The 26,372-nt window shown below is 37.9% G+C and overlaps 2 protein-coding genes across 9 annotated transcripts; one reads left to right on the forward strand and one right to left on the reverse strand.

Moving 5' to 3' along the window:
- Positions 1 to 6,844: 6,844 nt before the first annotated feature.
- ZNF207 (zinc finger protein 207) lies at positions 6,845 to 19,078 on the reverse strand. 7 transcript variants are annotated; one of them, XM_032199440.1, is made up of 13 exons: positions 18,907 to 19,078; positions 17,351 to 17,477; positions 16,752 to 16,890; positions 15,660 to 15,830; positions 14,884 to 14,959; positions 14,332 to 14,379; positions 12,150 to 12,220; positions 10,932 to 11,092; positions 10,068 to 10,160; positions 8,633 to 8,875; positions 7,763 to 7,925; positions 7,413 to 7,596; positions 6,845 to 7,189 (listed from the first exon to the last, which is right to left on the reverse strand). In XM_032199440.1, the coding sequence occupies exons 1-12, from the start codon at positions 18,945 to 18,947 to the stop codon at positions 7,436 to 7,438; spliced, it is 1,494 nt and encodes a 497-aa protein (XP_032055331.1). In that variant the 5' UTR covers positions 18,948 to 19,078; the 3' UTR covers positions 6,845 to 7,189; positions 7,413 to 7,435. The 7 variants fall into 7 exon arrangements, with proteins under 7 accessions (XP_032055331.1, XP_032055332.1, XP_032055330.1 ...); XM_032199441.1 differs by having other exon boundaries at positions 6,845 to 7,596; positions 15,660 to 15,827; XM_032199439.1 differs by having other exon boundaries at positions 6,845 to 7,596.
- Positions 19,079 to 19,649: 571 nt separating this feature from the next.
- Positions 19,650 to 26,000, forward strand: C18H17orf75 (chromosome 18 C17orf75 homolog). 2 transcript variants are annotated; one of them, XM_032199571.1, is made up of 10 exons: positions 19,650 to 19,820; positions 20,072 to 20,152; positions 20,629 to 20,754; positions 21,201 to 21,341; positions 21,535 to 21,592; positions 22,228 to 22,347; positions 22,981 to 23,045; positions 23,166 to 23,302; positions 23,783 to 23,886; positions 24,478 to 26,000. In XM_032199571.1, exons 1-10 carry the CDS (start codon positions 19,690 to 19,692, stop codon positions 24,685 to 24,687), a joined length of 1,173 nt encoding a protein of 390 aa, XP_032055462.1. In that variant the 5' UTR covers positions 19,650 to 19,689; the 3' UTR covers positions 24,688 to 26,000. The 2 variants fall into 2 exon arrangements, with proteins under 2 accessions (XP_032055462.1, XP_032055464.1); XM_032199573.1 differs by lacking the exon at positions 20,072 to 20,152.
- Positions 26,001 to 26,372: the final 372 nt, after the last annotated feature.

Raw genomic sequence — 26,372 nt, forward strand, 5'->3', positions numbered from 1 at the left:
AACAACTCAAGTACCTTTACATAAACTTAAATGAAACCAAACATTTTAAAGCTTACTTCCTTTAATATCTAATATAATAATGAAAGTAAGTGACTAAAATATTATCATTAAAAATTCCACGAGCAACGATATGTACAGCTTTGTGATATACAGACTGCTGCAATACTGACAGCACACAGGAGTGTCAGTAGAAAGCACGCTACCCACCATCAAAATAAAAAATAAAGAAATTAAAGTTTTTTGGAACTATCCTCCTTAGATCCACATGAGGCAGGAAGGAGGTCACTAACAGAACTTCAGTAAAGGAGCATGATATGAGCCTTTTGCACTAGATGAGAATTTTACAAGTTGTTTTAAAGAGATGACAGGGCAACTGGTCTAACAGCTGAGGACATATTCCCACCTTTTTAGCAGAGGGCCATTATGCCATCCTTGTGACTAGAAATACAGCAGTACTTTCACATGTACCTTTTAGGATTAAGTACAAAGCAAATGGAACACACATTAGTTGCTGCAAATTTAAGCATAAACATTAGTCTGTGGTAACAAAGTACCATGGATATAACCTGTTTAAAGCCATCAACACCCAAACATAGAACAAAAAGGTTCTGTCCTGTCCAGTCCTTTTGAGACTTACAGAACGGACAGGAACATAAATGATGTAAGTGGAAGAACGTGTGAGCTACAAGAAAACCCTGAACTAAAAGCCTTAATTCATACAGTAACAACATGGAATTGTCCCAGTGCCAACTGCATCCTTCAGAAGTATTATGAAATTCATTTTCCTGAAACTGTCCAAAGCAGTTTCAAGAAAAAAAATCCATAGCAAAGTGATGCTAAGAAATACCATGCTTTGTGAGCAGAATAGGCAAAGCTACAAAGAAATGGCTAATTTACTCCTGAATATTAGTACGCACAACTTCATAGCAACAACAAAAACTGGAACTGCATTCTTGAAACATTTTTCCATGAACATACCAAACCTAGTTATCTTCAGTAACATCAGACCAAAAGTTTAATCTGAAAACATATAGCTCTCACCAGAGTATCAATTCATTAGATATAACCCACACATGGATCTAAGTAGGGTACCCCATTACAGACAATACAGCATTTCTGCTGAATTTCAGCTTTGTGTGCTGAAAAATGAATATAAGTAGCTGCATAAAAACTACCTAGTATTGCATGAGTCTTAAATGGAAACTGGTGACAAAGTTCACTCTCATGCATTTGAAATTTGGCTATTTTTTTCATCTCAAACCTTTACAAGATAAACTTAAAGCAAGAAGTACAAGCCATGCTGAAAAATATTTTTGGTTAAATGGTTTCCTTAGATATTCCAGGGGAGGTAAGAACTAAACCAAATGCTCCTATAGACCAAATGTGTGAAATAAAGAATAGTTGCAGTAATGTATCTTAGAGTTGTTCTCATCTTCACCATTATCAAGTACAGCATCACAATGAGAATCAGAAAAGCAACACCATGCTTACTAATTACTTTGAAACAGTTAACAGAGGACATCAATTTTCCAGTCAGAATAGACTACTTGGGAGACCCCCTATAGGGAAAACGTAAAGGGCAGAGTACAAAACGAGTACAACAGGAGCCTGAAAACCATTCTTTGAACTAAAAAAGAATTACAACTCACTTTATCCTTTAATTAAACTTGCTGAAAATCACAAGCGGGTCATTATTTAGCATAATCTTGAAGAAATGAAACATTTTACTCATCAAGAACTGCCACAAGTTAAAAAAACACAAAAATCAAAAAAGAGTTAGAAATCCGACTCCAATGTTTGCTAATTCAAGAATTTCACTGCTGACAGGCTGCAAGACCTCCTTGGTCAAAATCTGTTCTTCTGAGGCTGAAGTTGTCTTCAGGTAACCTCAGTCATTCAAAACCAATGCACTTCAAACGGAGTGAGCAGTAACACTAATGCTAGTTTTTCTTCCACAAGGGGTAATTTTTTTTTTTTTTTTTTTTTTTTGCTATCTACTGCACAAAAGCAGTAACTTCGAATACCCATATCCTTAAGCAAATTTTGGATATGCAACGAAATTCCTCAAGGTTTCAAGAAAATACAAGCATTTGTGGTACATCATTGCAATAGACAAAATATTGTGTAGCTGGGCGCATTTAAGTGACTGACGCAAAGGTTTTCCTGAAACACCTGTAGTTTTGATTTCTCATTCTTCTCTTCTACTTTACCAACTTGAATATCTACTTCTTCATAGGGCTCTACATTAATATTCATTGTGGCACAGCTCACAAATGCAGCAGTTAATATCCTCCTCCATAGAAACCATATTCTGTAATTTAGGCTACGCAATTTTGTAACTACTAATATTGCTTATTAGCTAAATACCTAAGTATTTTAAGTACTTCGATAAATACATCTCCTAAGTAAAGGAAACATTAGTAATTAACCTTTACATGCCACTACTTCAAAGACTACACAAAGTCACGTTACCAAAACCAAAAACCAGTACAGCACTAATACAATGCAGGGAAAGGGGGCAGGGTACAGCGTGGCTGAAGGACTACCTGACCAGCCATGAAGGAAAGACATTCTGTAAGAGAAATGGTACCCAAACATCTCATAACACATTCCCTCCCCTTAAGACTCTTAAAAACACAGCGATAATAGAAGGATAAATATTAATATAGAGCCCATCTACCAAAAGAATAAAAAACCTAAATTAAAATAAATTTAGGGGCCTTCACCAAACTTGCTGCAAGTTTGGGGACATAAATATCCAACAGCCATAAAGCTGTGAAAGCCCCTGGAAGGAATAAAATAAATCCCACTTGCCTCAGACTGAACAGGGCAACACTGAGACTCTGCCTCAGCCTGTCCTATGGCAGGGCTATAGGAAGAAGAAAAATTTAAGTTTTAGAAAAAACATGACCCAATTAAGTGAAAGACATGCATTCAAAGTTAACAGAATTCCAGTGATCAAGCAAACAAAAAGAAATGACTGCTATATCACCTACTTTGTTAGACCAAAACAGAACTTTTTTGTAGTTTGCAGCTAATTCTGAATTGCACAGTTTATTTTGCTTTGTAACTTGATCAGTGGAACATACCTCAATTGTTCCGGGGCATTTTTTTCCATACCCAATAGTAGTTACTGTTCTAATTCACAAAAAGTTGAGTTAAAGATTTCATCAGCCACTGGAGGTGTTGACCCTCACCTTAATCTTTATGTAGAAGCCAGACCGGTACAATTATTAAGACATTTACTATTTTAAAATGACATTAATTACCATTTTAAATTGCAGCCCCAGCTCATAGACTGGCATATCAGTCTTAATGTAACTGAAGAGTCATAATGACCTTCTTACTGTTTTTGAAACTGAAGTAATCTTGGTATTTCATTTTTGTCTTGTATTCGGAATTATTTGTTATTGCAAAATAACTCCAGGTTATATCCCATACACTTTCATCTAATTTTAGGAAAGCAAGTTATACAATTCTGTGTGTCATTCAAGACATCCATACACCGAAGTAACTGCAGAAACCATGGAAGGCAGATGCAGCTGAATATGTTTCTAGAAGCTTGTTTATGTTCTCCCATGCATGCACAGAGCGAGGAATAGTAATCCACTGAAATCATTAGATATACATCCCAGCCTCAAATTTATTATCAACACCTAAAAATCTCATCTGTGGAAGGAAAAAAAGCTCCAAACATTTTAGAAAAAAAATTTGTCCATATAAACAAGATATATTTTCAAAATTTTATTTAAAACAGACTTTGCAAAACGTAGAGGGATATCCTAAAAGAACAAAACAGTCATATCAACATGTCTGAAAAACTAGCGTGGGCTCTTCTGAGGTTCCTTCATGCCAATTTTATCCCTTTAACTCTAAAAATTAGCCAATACACAAGATCAGCCTCATAATGATATTGAGACACCATGCATGAAATAACTTAGAACTTCCTATACGAGTCCCAGATGACATCTAAATATCTTGCATAAGCATTTTTCCCCCATCTGTGTCTGAACAGGTGCTTGCAGCCTGTTTTGTTTGATTTTTTGTATTCAACACTGGCATTACATTCAAATTTAAACAAAAACTAATCAAAAAACATTTATAACTTCTCCTTTCACCATGAGATCTGCCACAGGAAATTCAGGCAACAACTGAAATTAAAGCTTCTGCCCACGTGATTATATCATCACAGTCCTGTAACAGATACAGAACATATGTTTTGCTGTACTCATAAGGCCTTCTGCAACCTCTTTCCAGGGAACGATGAACTAAAGCAAAAAAAAAAAAAAAAAAAAAAAAAGAGTCTGCATGGCATTAGGAATTTTGCTGACACAACTACGTTGACTAAACTTTGTACTGTAAACCAAGCCTTCGTCTTTATACAAGCAATTAATACATTCAAAAGAGTTTTACCCTTTTTTGGGAAGCACACCATAAATCCAACTCTCTGAAAATTAAGAAGCAGTATCCAAAGAAATGAAGGCAGGGACCAACAGACAACATATGCACTGAAATACCTGCCTGTGTTCAGGAGAAGAGTACGTACAAGAGACACAAGAGTAACTAGAGATAGCCACATCGCAGCTCTTATAGCACAGAAATGACAGGAGCAGGAAAGGCAGTATCCACGTGAAAAAACACAGAAAAACTGTTCACCTGCTTGTTGCATATTATTAGAGTACCATACAAGTAACACGTGGCAGTGCTTAGTTAAGGACTGGAACAACGTTATTACTAAAGAAAACTCAATTTAAAATGTGTCTGCACTGTAAGTCTGCATAGTATTATCTACAAAATGATGCTATTATTGGAACAATCACATTTACTATCTAATAGGGGAAACCCTTAAAGACAACTTGCAGAATATGCTGAGTTAACAGTACATGCAGTAAGGTTTTCAAGTACTTTCCTAGGAAAGGTAGGGTTCTGAAAACAACGTACCAATGAGTTACAGAAAGACACCAAAGGGAGAAGGTATTTGCTTTACTAGGGGCAGGAAGGCCAAGCATTCTTACAGCAGCAATATGATCTTCAGAAAAAGCAAGATGTTTCATAGTTCTAAATGCAGAAGTTAAGATCAATTTATAATGTATGAATTTTATGCGTAACATTACAAAAAAACATTAAATGCAAGACGCTAAAAATCTCTCCAGTGCTTTGTTTTGGAATTATCCTTATTAGATAAAGAAAAATGGAAGAAAACCAGAGTAAGAGCATTGCCTAAGCAAAACAGTTTTATCTGTTAGATTTTTGTATAAAGCAAGATGAAGAGCTAACAAAACATCTGACATCAAGGCCCACTCAGCACATTTGCAAGCCAAATAGTGCACATCTGACAGGTGACCAGCAGATACCAGTGACCAGAGAAAACTGCTTCTCAACAGAGGCTTGGAGTTATGGTCTTAAAACTGCTAACCATTTCAGAAAAAGTGCCTGACCACTCTTAACGGTTAAGCTAAACTAAGGCCATTCAGCTGGAATTAGAATGTACTGAATGCTCCAGTGCCTTTGTGAGGTATTCCATGACCCCAAGTTTGAAGCTGAGACAATGTAGTATTTTAGCTGATCTGTATTTCTGAGCAGCTAAGAGAATATGGAATAAAGCCACATGAAGTACTTCAAGTTAAGCTAAAAATACACCCACAAGACTTTCAGGTGAAAGAATCACAATAGTCATTATAATAACTAGATAAAAAAATCCACCATCAACAAAAACACATGTGGATCTTAAACCAATACAAAAATACTGAAAATCTTTCCAGTCTATCCTAAAAGAGGAGACATCTCCGTAACCTAAGTTGCACAAATAAGGCTTGAGGCTGGAACATGTATTTAAGGTTGACCTGCAAATGAAAAAATCATCACAACAGGTGGAAAAACGGAGTGGAAAGACAAGGAAAGCTCTAGCTTCTATTCCCTCCAAAATGTCTTCCCCTCTGCATTTTAATTCTCACCAGAAATACAACACACTAACACAGCAATGTTAGACATTCAGAGAATTACAGTCTTGATGGTCATCTATGCTTTTACTCAGAAGCAGGTAACTAACCTGTATGGGTAAGACTTCTCTTTGATAGCTGTAGTTAGGAGAACTGATGGAAAGATCTCCTACTCTAGACACTTCCATTAACTAGCTCAGGAAACTTGGCCTGAACCAAACCTACAGCTTGATCACAGCACATAGAGGGTTCATCCTATAGGATGATGAGATTTGAAGTTCTGAATATTCTGAAAATAGAAATACAGCATGCAACATATTACTCTCTTCCCCTTAGTTTCTTTTGCACATTGAGAAGAAAGTCAAGTTTATTTTTCTTGTTTGCAGGTCAACTTAAATACAACATCAACTGGAAGTCACTCACCCATGTGACATGCACCTAAGCTTCTAGAAATCTTCATCTAAAAGGCTCCTGAAGTTCATGTGCTTTTGCATATTAAAAAGAGTCAGACGAAGAATGAACTAACAGGAAACATCTCGCACTAGCATGCATCTTGCAGCAATCACTTTTATATCCTACAAATAATTGCCAGGACTAGAAATCGTTTAAAATTCATTGAGGACAAGAAAGCACAAATAAGAAACATATGCCATCATGAGAAATTACAACCAAGAGTTAAGATGTGCCTCCTGCAGCCTCATTTTTGAAGCGTCAGTTAATAAGTGTACAGGTCTTGTCTACTCAGACGTGCAGCTAAGGAACAACTTAAGCTTTAAAATAAGGAATTGAGACATTATCAGAAAAGCACCAGTAACTGTGTTCATTACATCAATAGCTACCGTGGCATGCATCTGTACAAACCTTTCAGGCAGTGGTCCACAGCTGGTCATGAATGAAAAGGCATATAAATTTTTCTCTTCTTTTATTACAATGAAGTTTATAACAGTACAGAAAAGTCACACGACCTTAGTGGGTCAGTTTACTTAAACCCTGGAACAGGAGGAACTCTAAATACATTAAATATTGTTACATGTTCAGACTTAAATGTACAAGTAGTTGCGAACAGTTACAGCCCTCACCAAACTATGTTGGGGACACAAAGTCCAACAGCACTTGAAGTGCTGTGAAGGCATTATTTCACAAATAGCAACATAATGTTACAGAACTTGCCTTTAAGGTGGTATGTTCATGTAATTCCAGCGCCTTCACAATTTAACGAACCATATTTACTATACTTCACTTCTAAAAACCTAGATGAAACATGAAAAAGAAGCCATACAGTATAAATTGCAACATCAGGAAAAGTTCCTGTTATTATTCCAAATAAATTTTCCCATGTAAAATAAGAATGTCCAATAGTTCCTTGCATGTGGGGAAGATACTTATTTTTTTTAAAAGTCACAATGAAGCCTTAATTGACGGAAGCTTGGCTATATTAACAGCACAAGATGAGAAAAGGTTTAATCTCCAAACCTATTAGAGCGTGTGTAGTAGCATCAGTAGCGGCCACCTTGCGACATTACAGGAGGTCTCATTCCCATTGGAGGACGAGGAGGTCCACTTTGGTAGGGGGGCACCATCGGAGGTCCCTGACCATAAGGAGGCATCGCCCCAGGAAGATATCCTGGCATGCCCTGGTGATGAGCACCATACTGACCTATAAACAAAATATTTAAGATGCAAAGAAGAATTCATTTTTCAAACAGGCAAAGCTGCATTTTGTGAAAAGCTGTTTTTCACAGTACTTGCCACTTCAAGTTTTAGAGAAGTTACAGCAAATACAAATCTTTTAGAGAAAAGAAAACTAGGAAACTTATGATTACCATGAGGTGGCATGGGAGGTCTCATCCCTTGTTGCTGTGGAGGAATTCCTGGCTGTGGTGGCATCATACCTCCAATTGGTCCAACTGGTGGATTACCCAAGGAAGCTTGTCCTGGCCGAGGAAGATTACGCTGATATTTAGGCAACTGTGCCCTTCTCTCTTCCTAAAACCAGGAATAGACAACCATAGCATGCTGTAAGACAAACTCAGCAAAGGCAAAGTAAATAAATGTAGCAAAAGTGGATTGCAGGTACTGAACTATCAGTATCTCAGAAATTCTAGGTTGCTGCTATTAAACCTTTGGATTTTCCCCCCCTCCTGCCAAAGTTACTGTATTAATAGTGGCTAATTCAGTATTTTGCACACAATACAAGTTCTCCTCCTCCCTCAGCTGAAGAAAGCTTTCTCCTCACAACAAGATGACAACAAATGCAGATCTAGAGATAAATGAACTGAAATTAAGGTTCGTTTGTTTTATCCATCAATTCCTGATTTATGATTGCTGTAATAGCACCAAGACCACTTCAAACTGTTAAGTCCTTCATCTTACACTCATTAGCTGCATCTATTTAACTTCAAGCTTAAATCACAAACAGAAATAAACTCCAAATCGTATTTTCAGTTGAGCAATTCCCTATCACCAGAAAGGTAAGATTGAGATCTAAAACAGGATTATTGCAGGATGGCAATCATCACTTCTCAACCAAGGACATTTTCTCAGCGTGTGGTTCTGTTATATTAATTCTACAAGTTTTGCAATCTCACCATTATTAAAATATTGTTATACGGAACACAGAAGAAATTCTACTTAAGTCAGTCATATCAGCATAAATTGCATTTTCTGTAAGGCAGTGAAAATATTAAACTTACCAGCGATATATCCTCATCTGGATGGATCAACTTACTGGTTGCACTGGTTGTCGTAAGGGTAGCAGGCTTACTTGTTATTGATGTAGCTGGTTTAGCTGCAGTACTGTTTGTCGTGCTAGTGGTTGAAGCTGTAGACTGTGTGTAAGCAGGGAATGTAGGCTTGGGGGGTTCTGTTGTTGTTGCAGGTGTAGAATTCAAAGGTTTGAAATCAGTACCAACTGGACCTGGAACAGCTGCTGCAGCCTGTGAAACACAGAGATAGATCAATACTTACTTCTTAAAGCATAAGAAAACTTAAATGATGTCTGCTAGACCTCTGAAACCTTCCAGTGAGATACATAATTAAAATAAGCTTGACAAAAAGTAAACTTCAGCCTTATCACATACTAAAGCAACTGAAAACAAGACAAAATAAAACCCAGTATATACATACATATATATACACACACACACAGGAAAATCTAAAATTTGCAGGTCAAAAGCCACAACTAGAAAAAAGGAACAACAACAACAACAAAAAATCCTATCAAAATTTTTTTACCTCAAATACTGAGTTTGATAAAATGTCTAAATCCTTCATAAATCACAGATTTATTAACAGCCTATAAGTATAAATTGTCTCACTAAATTATTAGCAAACTTTAGCAACCATTAGTTTAGAGCACAGCTCAGTGTTAGCATTTATTAAAATTAGGTATTTAAAAATGTTTTTATGAAACATTTAAGAAAACTCTATTGTGTCTTTTGTTTTAAGCATTCTCTCTAGAAATAATACTGGTTTTTTTTTGTTTGTTTTTGAAGTACTGTATCTCTCTACAGACCTTTAGTACCATTTCTGAGTGAAGAATCAACTGAAGGTAGATGAGGTCAGATCACTACAGATGCCAGCATCTCATCTTTCCTACTTTGTTCTTAAAGTTCTTAAACAAGAAAAGTTGGCTGAGGCTTTCTCTGAAGATGCACCAATCTTCAAAGCAAGCTTTAGTTACGAGAGAATGCTTTTGTTTACAGTTATTCTATGAATTCTTTGCTGAACTTTCCTTAAAAGTATTTCCATTTTTTGCACGTAAGGCAAATCACAGAATTCCCTATATTATGATGTACCATATTAAACATCGAACTAAAAAGCCTTCACCATGCATCAAGCTAACCACTGCCCACTAAAATGCATTTAACTGCTTTCATGCTTTTTTAACCCTTTAGAACCAGGACACAACATTTCATTTTTTTCACTCTAAGAAAAATTGGGCACTTTGACATGCTCATTTCTAGTAAAATGCAACTAACAATCAAGGACTCTGCAGTTTTACCAGCTAAACATAATCAGGAATACAACAAATTATCTGAAGATGTTTAGTCAATTTTAGATTTTACAGAATGGTCCAAAGGGTTAAGTTGCAAAGCAATTTGGTTTTATCTGTGACTTCCTGCGTACTTGTGCTGTGCTAGGAAACAGAGCGTTAGAAGATGCTGACAGACTTTCTGAATTGGAGGAAGCTGTACTTGAGCTTGTGACAGGTGTCCCCATCTGTAGCATAAAAGAAAGGAAACAGTGAAAAGTCTCCAAACAAATGGGTGGAAAGTATCCAGATGAAAGGATTTCTTATGCTAGGGGCTGTGCTTTTGTAAATGAGTATCTTCCCTGTAGAAGTCTAAAATGCAAATAGGACACTATCAAGTTTTCTGCAACATACTCAAGAGCAAGTAAAAACTTATACACAGCAAGTAAAATCAAAACATAGGTCACAAGCCATTTTAAGATTATTAATTCCCATTTCCCTCCCCAAAACATTTAAACCAAGTTTTACCGCCTTAGTTAACTCAAACTTTGTAAAGCAAAAGACCTCATTCAGACAATGTTTAACCCAGTTTGAACAAAACTACAGAATAAATTAGTCCTATTGGTAAAAAGCCCATTATGAAAAGAACAAGGGAGAACAAGCCATGTCAAGATTTCCACTTTGGAAACGTTAGGTTAAGTTCTATGCAAGCAGATTCCTGTAGCTGACTAACACCTCCCCTCACCCACCCAAAGCACCCTTATAATGACAACTGAAGGGGTTAACAAACACTGTTTTGCCTACTCCTTTCTTCCCCACTGCTTACAGAACTTCAGTCTGTTTTCGTGGCTGTTATAAGACAAACAAAATAATCTTTTAAAATTCATTCAAACACTACACTGAATTAAAAATCAACACAAGCAAGAAATGTAATCAGTTATTTCTCAGGCCTCCTCACTGTTGACACAGTGGTAATTTGAAGATTACAACAACAGATTCCAGGCTATGAGATACCGTACCTGCCCTGCACTCGGGAAGAGTGGTTTAGTAACTGGAGGCTGAGGGGTAGGTGCTGACGCAGCAGGAGCTGGAGGTCTGTTAAGGATGCCTGGTGCTGTAACAGGCTGTGCTTGTGTCATCGGAGGCATCCCAGGACGAGGGCCAACAGGTGGCGGCATACCTACAGACCACAAAGAATCTGTAATGACTCATGATCAAGGAAGGAGGAGCATTCCTTCAGAGGATTCTGTTGCCAGTGCTCTTTATAATCAAGGCTTCTCTAAGGAAGATATATTTTTAAGGCAATAGTAAAAGAAAGTGTAACAAAGTTGAATGCCAACAGCCAGTCACCATATACAGCAAGCGCAAAAGGCAGAGGTCACTAGCCACGTTAAGACTATCAACTTCCCTCCTCCCTCCCCCAAACATTTAAACGAAGTTTTACCTTAATTTACACCTAAACACCAATAACCGTCCATGTATAGGCAGTACCTCAAACACTTAAGAGCAATACTGAATTAAGTCTTATTTTCTACTACAATTTCAATGATAGAAGATACTTATGCTCTCAATAAATCAAGGCAATTAGCTCTGTTTTTCGCATACTCTGCCTATGCTGCTCTAGGAGAGGCTCAGAGACAGGGAGTTAACCGCTCATGTAGGTTCCTACACATTACTGTGCAGCAGAACCAGGCTGTAGCTGTCCAATTGGCTTGCTTCCTCCTCCAGTGAGACATCTGGGCTAACCAGCAAATCTCAAACCACCACCCTCTGAACATAAGGCTGTTTAAGAGCTACAGAAGTTCAACAGGTTTGCTCTAGCTACGATATGATCAAAATTCCAGTTAGTTTCTTTACAGGGGTATAACATTAAGACTATTTCTCACTTCCCACAACATTTTTTAAAAATAATTTTAATTATAATTTTCCAGCTGCAGCCACAGACATGACAACAGCAGAATGAAGAGAGACTAGGCAACACGAAAAACAGGGAAACAGCAGTAAGAATAAAATTACATTCAATTTTTTACTTTCACAACAGTACCAAACCCAACCACTTATTTGTAGTCAAAAGCCACAAAATAATCGCTTCACCTTTGCACAAGAGTGGCTTCTGCAGCAATCCATCTGCATCAAGGCGGTAGCATACATATGGATAGTCTTTATAAAAATCTCAACTTACAGCAGAAATAAGGTTTAGCTCTCAACACAGTATGTGTCTGACAGCCCTGACCTACCTGGTGGCATACCAGGCATAAGAGGTGGTATTCCTGGCCCAGGAGGCATCATTCCACCCATCGGCATCATCCTATTGAACAAAAAGCAAGCATCGATAAGAACATCCATGATAAACTGTTAAAACAACTGGCACATACCTGTATTAGATTAAATACAAAAATAATTTAAAGAGGCAATCCAAAAACAGCAGACTAGATAGACATGTTTTTCAACAAGAAAAAAAGAAGACACAGAAACCTCCAAACAGTTTTCATTTGAACTTTAACACCCCACACTTTTACTTCCTCTGTTATCAGATTCCAGAACTGACAACCATCTTGGTATGCATTTCAGGATATTAGTTTTGGTATTGTGTTCTAAGAACCTGATATAGATACACTCAGAAAATTTGCACGTAGGAAAAACAGCAACTGTAATCACACTAAAATTGCTCTACTTCTGGTATTATACCTTTGTGACACCACAAGTCTATTTGTGATTTAGGCACCCTCATACTATTTTGACTTCCTCTAGCGAGTGGCAGAACCCAACTCTGTAAAGTTAGGCACAAAACACTGATAAAAACAGAGACTAGGAGATAACATGACTTCTGGAGATTTAATTACACTAAGTATTTCCTACACTTAGGATAGATTTTTTATTTTTATTTTTAAATGAGGAATCATTATTATTTTTCTTTCACATTAAAAACAGGAGTGTTTTTTTTTCCAGGCCAAAATAAGAGTGTATTTCCTAACACAAAGGTGGAATTTAAATCTAAATGATTCTTTTTATCCTTATCTACCAAGCCACACTGCAAATTGTGTATTCCTCCTCTAAACTACACACACAACCCTTAATATAAGCAAACTACTCCTCCATAAGGTGGTAACTCCATTTAAAAAAAATTGACAATGACACTAAGTGCTTTTAAATTGGAAAACTATATACAAAGAATTCCTTTGCAGGAAACAAACCAAGGGTAGTTTAAGCTTGGCTTCGTTTTTCCAGACACTCGAAGCTGGATTACAGGAAACAAAATAAAGGAATGCCTATTACTTATGCTTGCTAGATATAGCAAACTAAACAGATATGCAGCATCCAATTGAGTACCAGATCAAAACAATTAAGCAGTTTCTATTTTATGTAACAGTCTAGAAACATTTACTGTTGCCATTTCAAAATCAAGTGAATCATCGTAAACAGGTGAGCTCTGCAAAGCAGCTTGCTACCCAGCCTTATTAATCTCAACTTACTTGTCTACTACTGGGAACAAGCAATCAGATGCACTAATGACTAGGAACATAGTATTATCCCTTTTTCTGCATTCATAGTTGGAGAAAGCAAAGTCAATCTTGCCATCCATTTTGATAACCGTTTAAAAAAAAAAAAAAAGAAAAGAAACTGCTGGACATTTGCTTCCTGCTGCCACAAGGAAGATGACTTTCTGGAAAACTGCAGGGACAGGGCTGGAACTAGTGTCATGCTAAAAAATAAGCTGCTCCCCAGGACCCAGTTCCTTTCCTCATTTCTAAACAAAAGGTCATCAGGTTAATTTAGCAAAAGCTTACATTTAACCAGGTAAAAGCATAACATAACATTCAGTGAGTTTACACTGTTTTTTTTTTTTTTTTTGACAAGTTCATTTGCATGTTTTACTAGGTAACATTACAGTCACCTAAAGTTAACAAAGTTTAAGGAGGACTAAACACCCACAAGCTTGATAAAATTCTGTTCAGTTTCCAACAGAAGATTTACAGTCACGAACATCCATAAGATGTTTAAGATATGATTTTTAAATTCAAAGACAGTTAAAACAACACTGGTGTTTCAGAAGAGAACAACCTCTCACCTTAGTGAACTTTAAAACTCAAGCACAAAGCTCCTGCAGCAAGTCCTACAGGGTAAAGGACTAAACACAGAGCTGTACATATTCTGGTGCCAAAAATATATATATATATAAATCCCAAAGGGTCTATTTTATTAATATCTGTAGAATGCATTTCTCACAGCATGTAGCTTTGTAGTAACCATATCAATAAGTTATTTTTTTATTATACAACAACAAAACCTAATTAGACATTATTCCCAAAGTCTCAGCAATATTCAGAGGTTTTCAGTAAGACAGTTTCAATCTTATCAAATATATGACATAAAATGGCATAATGAATGTACCTATAATTACGTTAATGAGATGCTTACATGTTTCCACCACAAAATGACTGCATGTATTTTCTTTGTTGATGTAATCTGTGAAAATTTATGAAAAAATCAAAAATCTAACTATGATTTTCCAAACACATTATGATAGGGTACTGTGTAAATCCCAAACAAACATAAAAACCAACATCTTACTCTTGCCCAAAATAAAATCTTTATTCTCATATTTAAAGAAGAAATTAAAACTATTCACTATATATTTCCCCAATAGGTTGCATGACTGATAGCCAGATGCACATTTCTGCAATACACAAAGCAGTGGTTCCCAGAAGGCTTTAAACCAACAAAACAAAATTTAAAATTGTTACAACATTACTAAAATTAGGAAAGAGGCAACATACTTATATATAAGTCATACTTCAACTATACTTTTAATGTTGGTTTATAGCCACCTAGATTTTCGGTGCATCCTAATATTAAAGTCACAGAGTTCACAGGTTCCTACATATGTTTTTCTATTTAGCTTTACTGTTTCTGTGACAGTTTAAAATGCACAGTATGAAAATGTAGTATTAAATCTTTCTAGCTACTCACCCAGGTGGCATTCCAGGCATCACTGGAGGCATGCCAGGCATCATTGGTGGAACACCTGCCATTAATGGTGGTATACCTTAACAAAAGAAAAATACGTTTTATACAACTCCAACAACATACGGTCTCACACAAATCTAATATAATAAATTTAGACTGAATAAATGTTTTACAGGAAGCTGTAAAAGATTATTTTTTGAATTAACACTGCTTACAAATGATGCAATATAAAAGAGTATCTGCAAATCTGTATGATTTGTTGTTCCCAGTCCTGCAAGACACCAAGTGTAAGCATTCTGAGTAGAGTCTCCAAAGAACAGGCCTCGTCATTGCAGAAAAGGCCAGTTTGCAATGTCATTAATCAAAATTTTTTCTGCAATGTATTTGTAACCTGTGTATAAATTGCCTGTTGTAATTTAGCAAACTCTAAATACACAGTAGCCTTCCTGCTCTGTATTCCTGAAATCTTATTACAAAGTATCACAAACAGATGTGACCTGTAGATTTGTGTTTAAATTACTGATCTTAGTAACAAATATATTACATATATTACACCTTCAGTCTAGATGCTAGCATAAGAAATGTTCACAAAGGAGAACGTGCACACCTACCCACTGTGGAAGGGTGGTGTGTGAACCTGAAGAAACCACTGATATGCACCTTACAAAACTATTTTAATACCTTTAACCCTAGACTTGGAAGGAACAGATTATTATTCCAGCAGTGATTTGTATTCCTAGTCAACTTTTCAGTACCTAGCTCCAAAATACTATCCTTACCTGGAGGCATCCCTGGTGCACCTGGCACAGGAGGCAAACCTGGTTGTGCCATTGGGGGAATGTACCCCTGCTGTGGCTGAACTTGCTGGGGTTGAAATGAAGTTGAAGCTGCAGATTCATCATCTTCATACTCATCAGAATCATCTTGTTGTTTCTTTTTCTGGCTTTCTGCTAAATAATACAATGCATATGGTCAGATTGAAAACAAATTTATTTTTATCTGGAATATACTATTTGGAACAAAAGTAATTTCATAGCTTATCATGTTCAAAAACTCACAAAATTACAAAGAAGTAAAGCTAAGTGAGCCTACTATCATCCGTACAAATAAAAAAGGAAAGTGACTGCACTGTAACAAACCTCAACATAATAGGGGTCTTCCTTCACGTCAGTCTCTGCCTCCTCAGAATAAGCCAGAACAACTCAAAGGAAAAGCATACTTAAAGAGCAAAGAAGTTGAAGTATTCCTGTATCGTAAGACTAGTATGATTCCTAGCCTTTCCTCCAAACAAGTGAAAAAAAAAAAATCACCATCCCCATATTCACTGGGTAATAGTTTTATTTCTAAACAGGAAAAGAAAACAACATATTGCTTAACATTTCCCAGCCATGTTGGAAGACAGAAGCTGCAGTTAGGGATGTATTAACCCAGCCCTTTTCCAAGGAGTGAGAGCTGTTTCACACAGCTTAGTATGAGTAAGACAGACACAGGAAATCTTCACACAGGGGTAACACTTAATGAACCAATTCTGAACATCTAAAAAAAACAAAACAACAACAAAAAAAAAAAAAAACACACCACAACGAAAAAAGACCAAAAAAAAAAAAAAGCAGAAAACCCCACTTCAAACCACCAAAAACAGTTTTGTACACAAAGCCTACAAATAATGAATTGAGAGGCAAATATTATACATTTTTGTTACAATATTGTAACATCTGACTGATATTTCAAGACAAAGTAATACTACCTCCTGTATAGTTTATACATATTGGTCAACCAGGATAGCAGACTCAAAGAATACATTCTGAAGTAAATTTATTTTAAGAAATGTGCTAAAAAAATTACAGATACCTAGCTAGATTATACCTTACCCTGAGTTTTTTGTTCAAGTAACCTTCTCCGTTCCTCCATATCTTTTTCTGGAATGCCCTCCATGCCATAAATTTCCAGTTCAATGTCTGTTCTTCCAGGAATAGCATTTGGAACAGCATCTATTGTTTCTTTATGTACCTAAAGAGAAAAAAAGAAAAAAAAAGTCCTCCTGACCACAACTCAGGTTACATTCTAAATTATTCCACCAACTTACCATCAAAATACAAAAGCAACATCCTTAAAAGCAAAAGTCTCTCTAGCCAACCATTTTCTTGATACACAGTAGCCATCACTGTTGCTACCATTAAATCCTAAAACTAGTTTATAGACTTTTCTTCTGAACACCAATACAACGCAACTCCTTCACTCCTACATCTTCAAAGTGACTGCAAAGGTCTCTGCAACATACTCACCACAGAACTGCTGACGCAGCAAGAGCCCTGTCCTTGAAACAGAGCACTACCATCTTTCCCTCATCAGTTTTCATGATTGTGGAAGCCCCCAAAGAACACATTTGTAAGTTTATTAATTTAAGTTTATTAATTCCAATTTTAAATACTGTCAAGGAAAGTTTTCTCTTAAGTCTAAAACTTCTTACCTGCATGCAGTGTATAGCTAAACCAGGTCCCGTATACAATTTCTTATGACATATATGGCATTTAAAGTGCTTTGCTTTCTGATGCTGTATAAGGATCTTTTCATCATCAAAATCTCTGTTACAATACCTATTGAAGATCGTTAAGGAAGTATTTAATTCTGAAAGTGAGTTTCTATGTAACGCTAGGCTAACTAGCATTAGTGTTAATATATTTTTTTTCTAAAGGAAAAAAAAAAAAAGCAGAGAAAGCACCTCTGAGCTTTCATATCAGAACAAGTATTGCATGGATGTCTGAAACCAAACCTCCCTCCTTGCACCACCCATTGTTTCCCTCTTCAGATAAGTTACTGCGTTGGAAAACTGGCAAGATGTGTATACGCGACCACAATCATAATTTGAATCCATATTATTTGATGGATTTCAAGATGAGTTTCAAGCCCTAGTTATTTCTAAGCAGACTCCTTCCTCTCTTTGTATACTTTTAGATTTGTACAAGTTGCTAAAGCAGTAAAGGAGAAACAAACGGGAAATCCACAAAAAGGAAGCAAAGCTAAACGCTCAGCAAAAGGTCCTGTTTAATAAAATGCAACAGTAACAAACATTTATAACAGAGTAAAGAATAGTTTTAGTTTTATTTTTCTTTCAGTCATCCAGCTACCTCGAACCTTATGATATCACGTGATTAAATATTAATCTATAAGTAATTAAAGAAATTTGTTTTTAAACTGAAAGGAAGAATTTTCTAGACTTCTGGGTGACAGAAAAGACAAACTGCTGTTTCTTTTCTGCAGATCAGCGTTAACATTCCAGTGAATGCTCCAGACATCTTGCTAAGCAAGACAGACACATTTGTTACTAGCACGTCCTTGCTAACACAACGTGCTCCCCACTTTCAGCAAAACTTAAGACCTATTAGTGCCTGAAATAGAAGCTTAGATGCCATCCAACATAAACCGGTAAATAATCTCAAAGTAGCTTATAAACTCCTTTATTATACGGTTTCAGATTAGGCAAAAACGTGAGAGAAAAAGCAATCCTGCAATGGCCCTTTAAAAAACAGATTATAAGAGACCGATTCGAGAAAAACCAATATTTCTATATACTGAGAAATTGTATGAGATTTTGACGCAGCGATTACATATTTACAATTCTACAATTAGCTTTCAAAAGGTCTCTTTTAACCAGGCCTGCCTCGCTTTTTGAGTATTTATTTATCCGGCAGGATTTCCCTCCGCTAGCGCCCGAGGCCCAAGGAGCGCCCCCCCCGTTCCCCAGGCAGCAGCGGCCTGGCGGCGCGGCCCTGACGCGAGGCGGGCGGGTAAGGCCGCGGGGGGGGGGAGGGGAACGGGGGGGGGGGGCGAGGAAAGGAGACGCTAGGGAAGGGCACGGACCAAACCCCACGCCGGCACCGAGCGGCGCAGAAAAGCAAAGGGAGCAAACGCGAATCGAGCCGTGACGGGACCAGGGGCCGAGGGGCGAGCCCCATCATGAGGCAGCGCGGAGCTCGGCGGGGCCCGGCCGCACCCCCCCCCGCTTCCCCTCACACAGAAGGATACCAGCACCAAGGCTTCAGCTGCTTCTTCTTCTTACGGCCCATGGCGACGGTGCCCGCGACCTAGGCAGAAAAGCAAACAGCCGAACTCCTTCTTCCCTCCTTCCCTCCCCGCCGAGCCAGCAGCGCCCGCACCGGCCCCCTCCCGGAGGCGAGCGAGGCAGGCACAAAATGGCCGCCACGCTCCCTCCTGGCTCTGCCGCCGCGCTCCCAGCATGCACTGCGGCGAGGCGGGAGGGAGGGGGCGGCCCACGTGACGCGCGCAGGCTGTGCCCGCCGCAGCCCGGCGGTCCCGGCATGCCGCGCGGCGGGGAAGGGGGGCAGAGGGAAGGGGCCGTGACGGGACAGTGCGGCCGCCATTTTGTCTCAGCCTCGCCTGAGGGATCGGCGGGGGCCTTTCGCACTTCCCTGCTTGGTGTTAGTGATAAATTCTTGGGTTTGGGGTTTTTCTCTGTCCAAGCAGAGCAGGCAAGAAGCCGTTCGCTCTTAAACCGCTCATTGTAGGGGTTTGGGCTGTGATGAAAGTTTACTGGCCCGGGTTCCTTATGGTTCCCCTCGTGTTCTTCAATAAATGGCACTAACGCAGCAGCCGCAGCGCCCGCCGGGCGGCAGCTTCCCCCCAGCCGCCGGGCTCTAACGGTCCCGGCTCGTTACCGCCTCACGGGGCGGGCACGACGAGCTGAGGCGCAGCCCCGCGGGCTGCCCGCCCCTTCCCCGCCCGGCCTCAGGGGCGGGGAGCGGTGGCGGCTGAGGCGCGGCGGGGGCCGGGGTCGGGGTCGGGCTCGGTATGCTGCCGGCGCTGCCGGACGGCGAGGAGCGGGAGCTGGAGAGCAGCGAGGAGGGCGGCACCGGAGAGGAGCGGCGGCCGGAGCGGCACGGCAGCACCTACCACAGCCTCTACGGCTACCGGAGCCGCAGGTGAGGGGCCGGGTCCGCCCCGCGGGGAGGCCGTTTCCAGGCCTCGTCTGTTCCCAGATGCTCGATTTCGCTTTTTTTCGCTTCTCTTGCACAAGATTTTTTTATTTTTTTTCCTCCTCTGATAATATTCTCGTTTCCTGCTCCCGCTTTAAAACGCCCCCAGGCAGTACCTTTCCCCACTGCCTGTTCTGCCTGTATGTTGTGGCTGTGAAAAAAAAAAATAAGGCTGATAAGAATTCCTTGATTTTAAGATCTTCACGGCAGGGAGCAGACAGTGGGGATGGCAGTCCCGGCAGTGCAGCAGCAGAGACACCCTCCAGTGAGGATTTCAGGTAAAGCCACTCTGCAGAAGTGTGTAATCATCTACTACATCCCATTTTGATGTCTTTGCCATATTGGTGTCTTTATGCAGATAACAGATAACTAAAACTTGTAACCAATTTTAGTTTGACAAGTTATCGTTCTACAAGCTGTGCAATATGGTTGTTGCTCTGTTACAACTATGGAAATAGAAATGAAGAGGACTAGTCACTGACTTTGTCATAGGTGCTCAGGAGCTCAGCATCAGCTGACACCACAGCTCCAGACTTCTGGTCTAGTGGACAAACCACTGAATGCATTCCTAATGGGCCAGAAGTCACAGAGCGAGTTATCTGTAAGCCAGGGAGAGATCACAGTGGTCTCCCTTCTAGAAGCAGATGACTGCAAGCAGATCTGCTCTTGTTTAGAGAAACAAAACCACATTCTATGATTCTATGAAAACAGTTATATTTGCTTTTTGCTAATGATTTCATCTTGCTTTTTAAAGTCTCACCTTGCTGGACACAAACTTACCAACTGAAGCAGAAACTGAATTCCGTAGTTTTATTGCTAAACGTCTGACTAAAGGAGCCCTTTTTGAAGGGATGGGGAATGTAGCATCTGTGGATTTGAGGTAAAACATGACTTTTAAATTATTTATGAATGAGAAGTTGTAGGAAACACCGACAGCATTGCACATCTTGCTATCTACTTTTGCACTTAAGTTTAGTTGTAATTGCATGTTCTCAGTCTATTGCTGCTGTTAATAACAGCGGTACGCAAATGGTACTTTTCTCTTTTTCTGGGTAGCTTTGAGAAAACTTTCATAGTAAATAATTTATGGCTTCAGTATTTAAAAACTATTACCAGTATTTACGACTATTTCCTATTAAACTACTCTTAGTGTACTATAGAATGAAAAAAGAGAAGGTCTAAGACAGTTCGGTATGTGACTATGGGAGCCACCTGTGCTGGGGGTGAAAATTATTCATAGAAGTCATATGTCCAGCTTGCACGTTCATTTAAAGTAATGTACCTTTAACTTTTTTTTTTTTTTTTTTTTTTTTTTTTACTGCACAGCATACCAGAATGTAAAGTTGGCTGTTATTACTGTCTTTTGAAACAAGAAAATCTTCTAGAAACACCAATACTGGAATCGGACATAAATGCTGCAGAATATGTGGTTTGTTTCCTGGGTGGCTCAGAGAAAGGTCTGGAACTATATCCTTACCTTATCTGTGTGAAGAGAGAAATGATGTAAAAATGATGTTCTCTTCTTGTCCATTTCCTGCTTGAAATGAGCCCATTTGTGCATATGTTCCAGTGCATAACTGAAAATGTCAGTAACAACCATATCCTGAAAGGGCAAAATACAGATTTGAGCTGATGTATCTTACTTTCCTTAAGAAGATACTTTCAGACTTGAGCTGGACAAATACATTCAAAGTCTGAAGCTAAACCTTGATGTGGAGGTAAGTTCTTTTTTTAAAGCAGTGAATATGACTTTTTAAACAAATTTATTACTCAAGCGATCCAGAAGAATTATATAGAGACAAAACTCTGGGAGAGAGAGGTACTAGCTCCACTGTAGAGATTGTGAATGTCTAAAGTACTGACAGCCACGCAGCTTAGAAGGGAAAAAAAAGGGATTTTTTTGTGCCAGTCATAAATTGCTCAAAGGTTACTTGCAGCTAACGTGAGAGAGAAGACTGACTAATAAAATATAATGGTCTACAGGAAAGTTATCCACGTCCACCTAGATTCTTACCACTTCTTAACATTAAGGAAGGATTCTTATTGATGGGTCCTGTCGCAATTCTTCTAATAGAAACTATGTGTTTGAAGTTACTGTTTCGTCCTGTCTGCTGGTGCATGCTGTTTGCTCAGTAGAACTCCTAATATATTGCAGATTTTTCTACTTCTTGAAACGTGAAAACCATTGTAGCTTATATTCCAAAAGCTGTAGCTTTAAATGTCAAACTCATTATTTTAATCTAGTATTGTTTGAAATGAAAAAGGTTTTGATATCCAAATATTTTATGTTGGATAGATTATTAACGGGCTTCTAATTAGTAGTTAAAAGCTTTGATGTTTCAACTTTTTACAGCAAAAAACCTTGGAGACCTATGTTAACCCCTATTTGAGAAGCTGGTTTGAGAATTCCATATGCCCTATTCAAAGAGTAGTACAGCTCTTCCAGGAGAAACTTGCCTTCTTGTTACATGCTGTAAGTGTATTTCAAACTGGGTATCTAAAAAGGGCTCAAAAGACATCTCAGTGACTGTAATGTGTTTAAAATATTTCTTACATTTGCTTTCTCAAACAGGAGTAAATAAGGAACACCGTTTGTTTTAAAGTTCAGGACAAGTTCTTTCTTCCTGCTTTATTGCTAAGGATACTTAGCAATTTTTTGCATCAAGAATCAATAAACTGTAATTTTTGTAGTTAACTAATTTTAGATCCTTTAGTAGTGTCCAAGGTATAAGTAGAATGAGAAAACTAGACATGGTATGAGCAAGCTGACCTTGCTATAATCCCCGTGAGTCAGAAGGGCTGTTACATTGCCTGTAGGCTTCATGTAATTCCCTGGTACAAAAAATAAAATTAATCCTAGCATTAGCCCATGAGTTTAAGAAGATTTTGGATGGAATAGCTAATAAAGTGTAACCACTGTATTTCTTCTGAATGCAAAGCCAGCTGCAATGATTATGATATGGAATATTTCCTTTCTATTCTTACTCTGAAAACAGTAAATTTAAAAGTACGATGTTAAACGTTTATTGCTAGTAGCTACAATGTAGCAATGGAAGTAATCTCCAAGATGCATCTAGCTTTTTAACTTTTGTTTCTTTATTATAAGGCATTGAGTTATACTCCTGTGGAAGTAAAAAATGCAGATGAAAGAACAGAAAAAGACATTAACAGGTAAGGATACTTTGAGATTAAGGTACCTGTGAATAACTTGGCTTTTTTGTATGACACCTTCCTGTTCTTGCTGTTCTTAAACTATAGAAACAAGCAGTTCACAAGAGCTTTTTGTGTCAGGTTTCTGGCAGCTGCCAGTCTCCAAGGACTTGTTCAGGAAGGCACAATGACCTCCTTGTGCATTGCCATGACTGAGGAACAGCACAAGTCAATGATTATAGACTGTAGTGGACCCCAGCCTCAGCTGCATAATGCAGGTGAGATTACAGCTGTTATATCCCCCTTTATCCCTCAGCTGCTGAGAACCCTTGACATTAGAAATAGTTGAGGATATTCAGCAGCTCACAGATTTATGGCCAGAAAGTCTGGATTATGTCTGGAAACTAGAACACCTGTTTACCTGTGAGTTAGCAGAGGAATTTTTTTTTTACCTGTTGTAGTTTACAGGCCATGAAACTATGATTTTCACACTTCATGGAAGCTGCAAAATGATTGTCAAAAATCCAACCAGAAAAACAAAAAAGTTGTGAATTCAACAATCAGAAAAAAATTTCATATAATCGCTGTATCTATGTTTGCTTTTCTACATGTACTGTTTTTCTCAAGTCTTAATTCCTGGCCCAGGTATATTATTATCATTTGACATACAGAGCACTTAAACAACGTGAATGCAGTTATATGTCTATGTTGAGCCCATTTCCTCTTTGCTCATCTCTGTGTTCCTGAACACACAACAGGAAGCAACAGATTTTGTGAGGACTGGATGCATGCTTTTGTAAACGGTGCTGAAGGTGGAAATCCATTTCTCTTCCGGCAGATTTTGGAAAACTTTAAATTGAAGGTAACTGTTTTTATTTGTTTAAGACTTGGAACACACATTGGGTTATTGAGGGACGAGGTTATTGCTTTTGCACCAAAGTAGAGTTTTAGGTTACTTACAATGTCTGTATATCATTGACTGGTTACCTCTAACGTTTAGTTTTAGAACTGGCTTACTGTAGTTGACAAGACTAGAATGTAAAGCAGCATGAAAGTTTCTTCAGCAAGTACTCCAATGGCCTTTTCTCCTATTTAAAATAAGGTGTTTTTTTTTTGTTTTTTTTTTTTTCTCCTTATAATACTGTTAGTTTGAGCTTTGTACACATAGTATTGTATAATTGGGTAATATGCATTGAGATTTTTAAACTTAAGTGACCCGTCATAATAGGAGAGGTAAATGCTTGGTACTGCAACTCGATAATGTCCACACCTTCTGCATTGTTAGAGTAATAGTGGTAATACCCATCAATGACATTACTCACTAAATTCTTATGTTACTCTTGAGTAACAATGTAGAATTGTTTTGCTTGTACTGCTATTCTTCCTGCACTTTTCTACGTTGTTTTCTTTCCGTGTAGAAGGATAAGAAAATTCTCAATAACTGTCTTTCCAGGCTATACAAGACATTAACAACCTGAAGAGGTTTATTCGACAGGCTGAAATGAACCACTACGCCTTGTTCAAGTGTTACATGTTTTTAAAGAACTGTGGCAGTGGAGACATTCTTTTGAAGATTGTTAAAGTAGAACATGCAGAAATGCCGGAAGCCAGAAATGTAGTGACTGTCCTTGAGGAATTCATGAGAGAAACAGCAGTGGCTTAAAATTATCTTAATTATTCGACACTTGTTGGAGGGTATTGTATAAATCATTAATTTCTTCTTTGCAGCTTAGTTTCACTATTGGAGAAATTTTAATTTATATTTAAAAGTATTACCCAACTCAAACCTAAGTTGCAATTTCAGCTACTTATTTTTTTTGAGAAAGTAGCATGAGCTTTTTTTTTAAATGTGATTTACACATTAAAAAGTGTAAACGTGTTTTAATGTGATTTACACCAGATCTTACAAACTCATGCATAGTTTTCAGTGCTTACTGGATTCTCCAAATGACTTGTTCTTTTTCTGAGGAAGTCATGACATTTGTTTTTACTGTCACTGTATGAAAAAGAAAAAATTTCCTTAGCTCACAAGCATTTTGGTGTTTTAGATATTTTAAATATATTTGAAATTATCATGTCTAATCATTAAGATCTGGTTAGTTTTAATAGAAAAAGAAGCACAAACATTTGGATAAATCATAACAATGAGTTCGTCATTGTCTCTTCAACATGGGTAACAAGTCTGTAGCTAGTTTCTACATTCTATTTTCAAAGCAGCAGTTCGTTCTCCTACTAAATAAGCAACTTGTTAATTGATAGGAAACAGTATTGCCTGAAGACTGAACAGAGTTTTAGGAATCAGTTTGCATGTGCTTCTATTGATGTAAACATATTATATATAACGTGCTGGTCTGGCATGTTAAATTCCCAGGCTAGATGATGAATTGAATTCTTCATTAGTTTGCATTTTTTGTGATCGAGATCTTCTTTGTACATTCCTAGTACCCAATTTGCAAAATTGAAAATAATCATGTTTTCTAGTAGTGAATAATTAATTCTGAAGATTTTATAGGTGCAATATTAACTTAATAGAAGCTTTGTCAGAAATGGAAGTAAACTAAGTTTCCAAATTAATTATTCAGACTTGAAAACACTTGACTGTATTTCAGCAATGAATTCTTATCCACATCATGGGACATTTAGACAATAGAATACTTGAATATCTGCCTACAGATGGAATCAAAACTGGCAAGGTCTCTGGGTGACCATATAATTAAGAACTATTTCTGCAATCTGATATAAGCAAAAGTGCCTATTGCTTTCCTTTGCAGCAGAGGGTGTTTGAATGCCTAACTTGGAACATTTGAACAACTCTCCCATTCAAGGCCTGAAACACCAACTATAACAGTCTCCCTGATGCAGTTAAGTTTGTTTGTTCTGCCAGTCCTGTATACTGTGATAAGTCAAAAGCTTTCCAGTGACAGTGCTGTGTTGGACCTGTAATAAGGCTTACAATAAAAGGTATTAAAATCCTTAGTAGTGTGTCTACAGTAAATTACAAATGAGTGTTGTCCTTGATGTTTCCTTTTAAAACAGTTCATTCACACAATTAACACAATAACCTGAGTTATCTTATTATTCTGTAACCTGTACTACACTCATTTATATTAGATTTTTATTTTATTTGCTATATCAATGATCACATACTACTTTAAAATCCAATTAATATTTTTCACCTTCACCTATAAAACTTCCCTTACTGTAGTTCAGGCTTCTCCTCTACAAGGTAATGAGTTGATCAGTATCAGTCCCACTGAATTTACACTCTCTTATAAAAAAAAAGGACAACTGGAAAGCTGCAGTAACAGCTTCTCCTGTTGCAAATTGCTTTTGTTGAATTTTGCTAGT

Source organism: Aythya fuligula, chromosome 18 (assembly GCF_009819795.1).
Source record: "Aythya fuligula isolate bAytFul2 chromosome 18, bAytFul2.pri, whole genome shotgun sequence".
NCBI classification, from domain to species: domain Eukaryota; kingdom Metazoa; phylum Chordata; class Aves; order Anseriformes; family Anatidae; genus Aythya; species Aythya fuligula.

Excerpts from the sequence above, each read along its gene's own strand:
- ZNF207 (XM_032199440.1), bottom strand. The coding sequence starts at position 18,947 with ATGGGCCGTAAGAAGAAGAAGCAGCTGAAGCCTTGGTGCTG. Across the intron at positions 15,831-16,751 it reads ACTTGAACAAAAAACTCAGG|CAGAAAGCCAGAAAAAGAAA; the intron begins GTAAGGTATAAT and ends TGTATTATTTAG. Across the intron at positions 10,161-10,931 it reads TCTTCCCGAGTGCAGGGCAG|ATGGGGACACCTGTCACAAG; the intron begins GTACGGTATCTC and ends TTTATGCTACAG.
- C18H17orf75 (XM_032199571.1), top strand. The coding sequence starts at position 19,690 with ATGCTGCCGGCGCTGCCGGACGGCGAGGAGCGGGAGCTGGAGAGCAGC. Across the intron at positions 21,593-22,227 it reads AGCTAAACCTTGATGTGGAG|CAAAAAACCTTGGAGACCTA; the intron begins GTAAGTTCTTTT and ends AACTTTTTACAG. Across the intron at positions 23,303-23,782 it reads GCCTCAGCTGCATAATGCAG|GAAGCAACAGATTTTGTGAG; the intron begins GTGAGATTACAG and ends AACACACAACAG.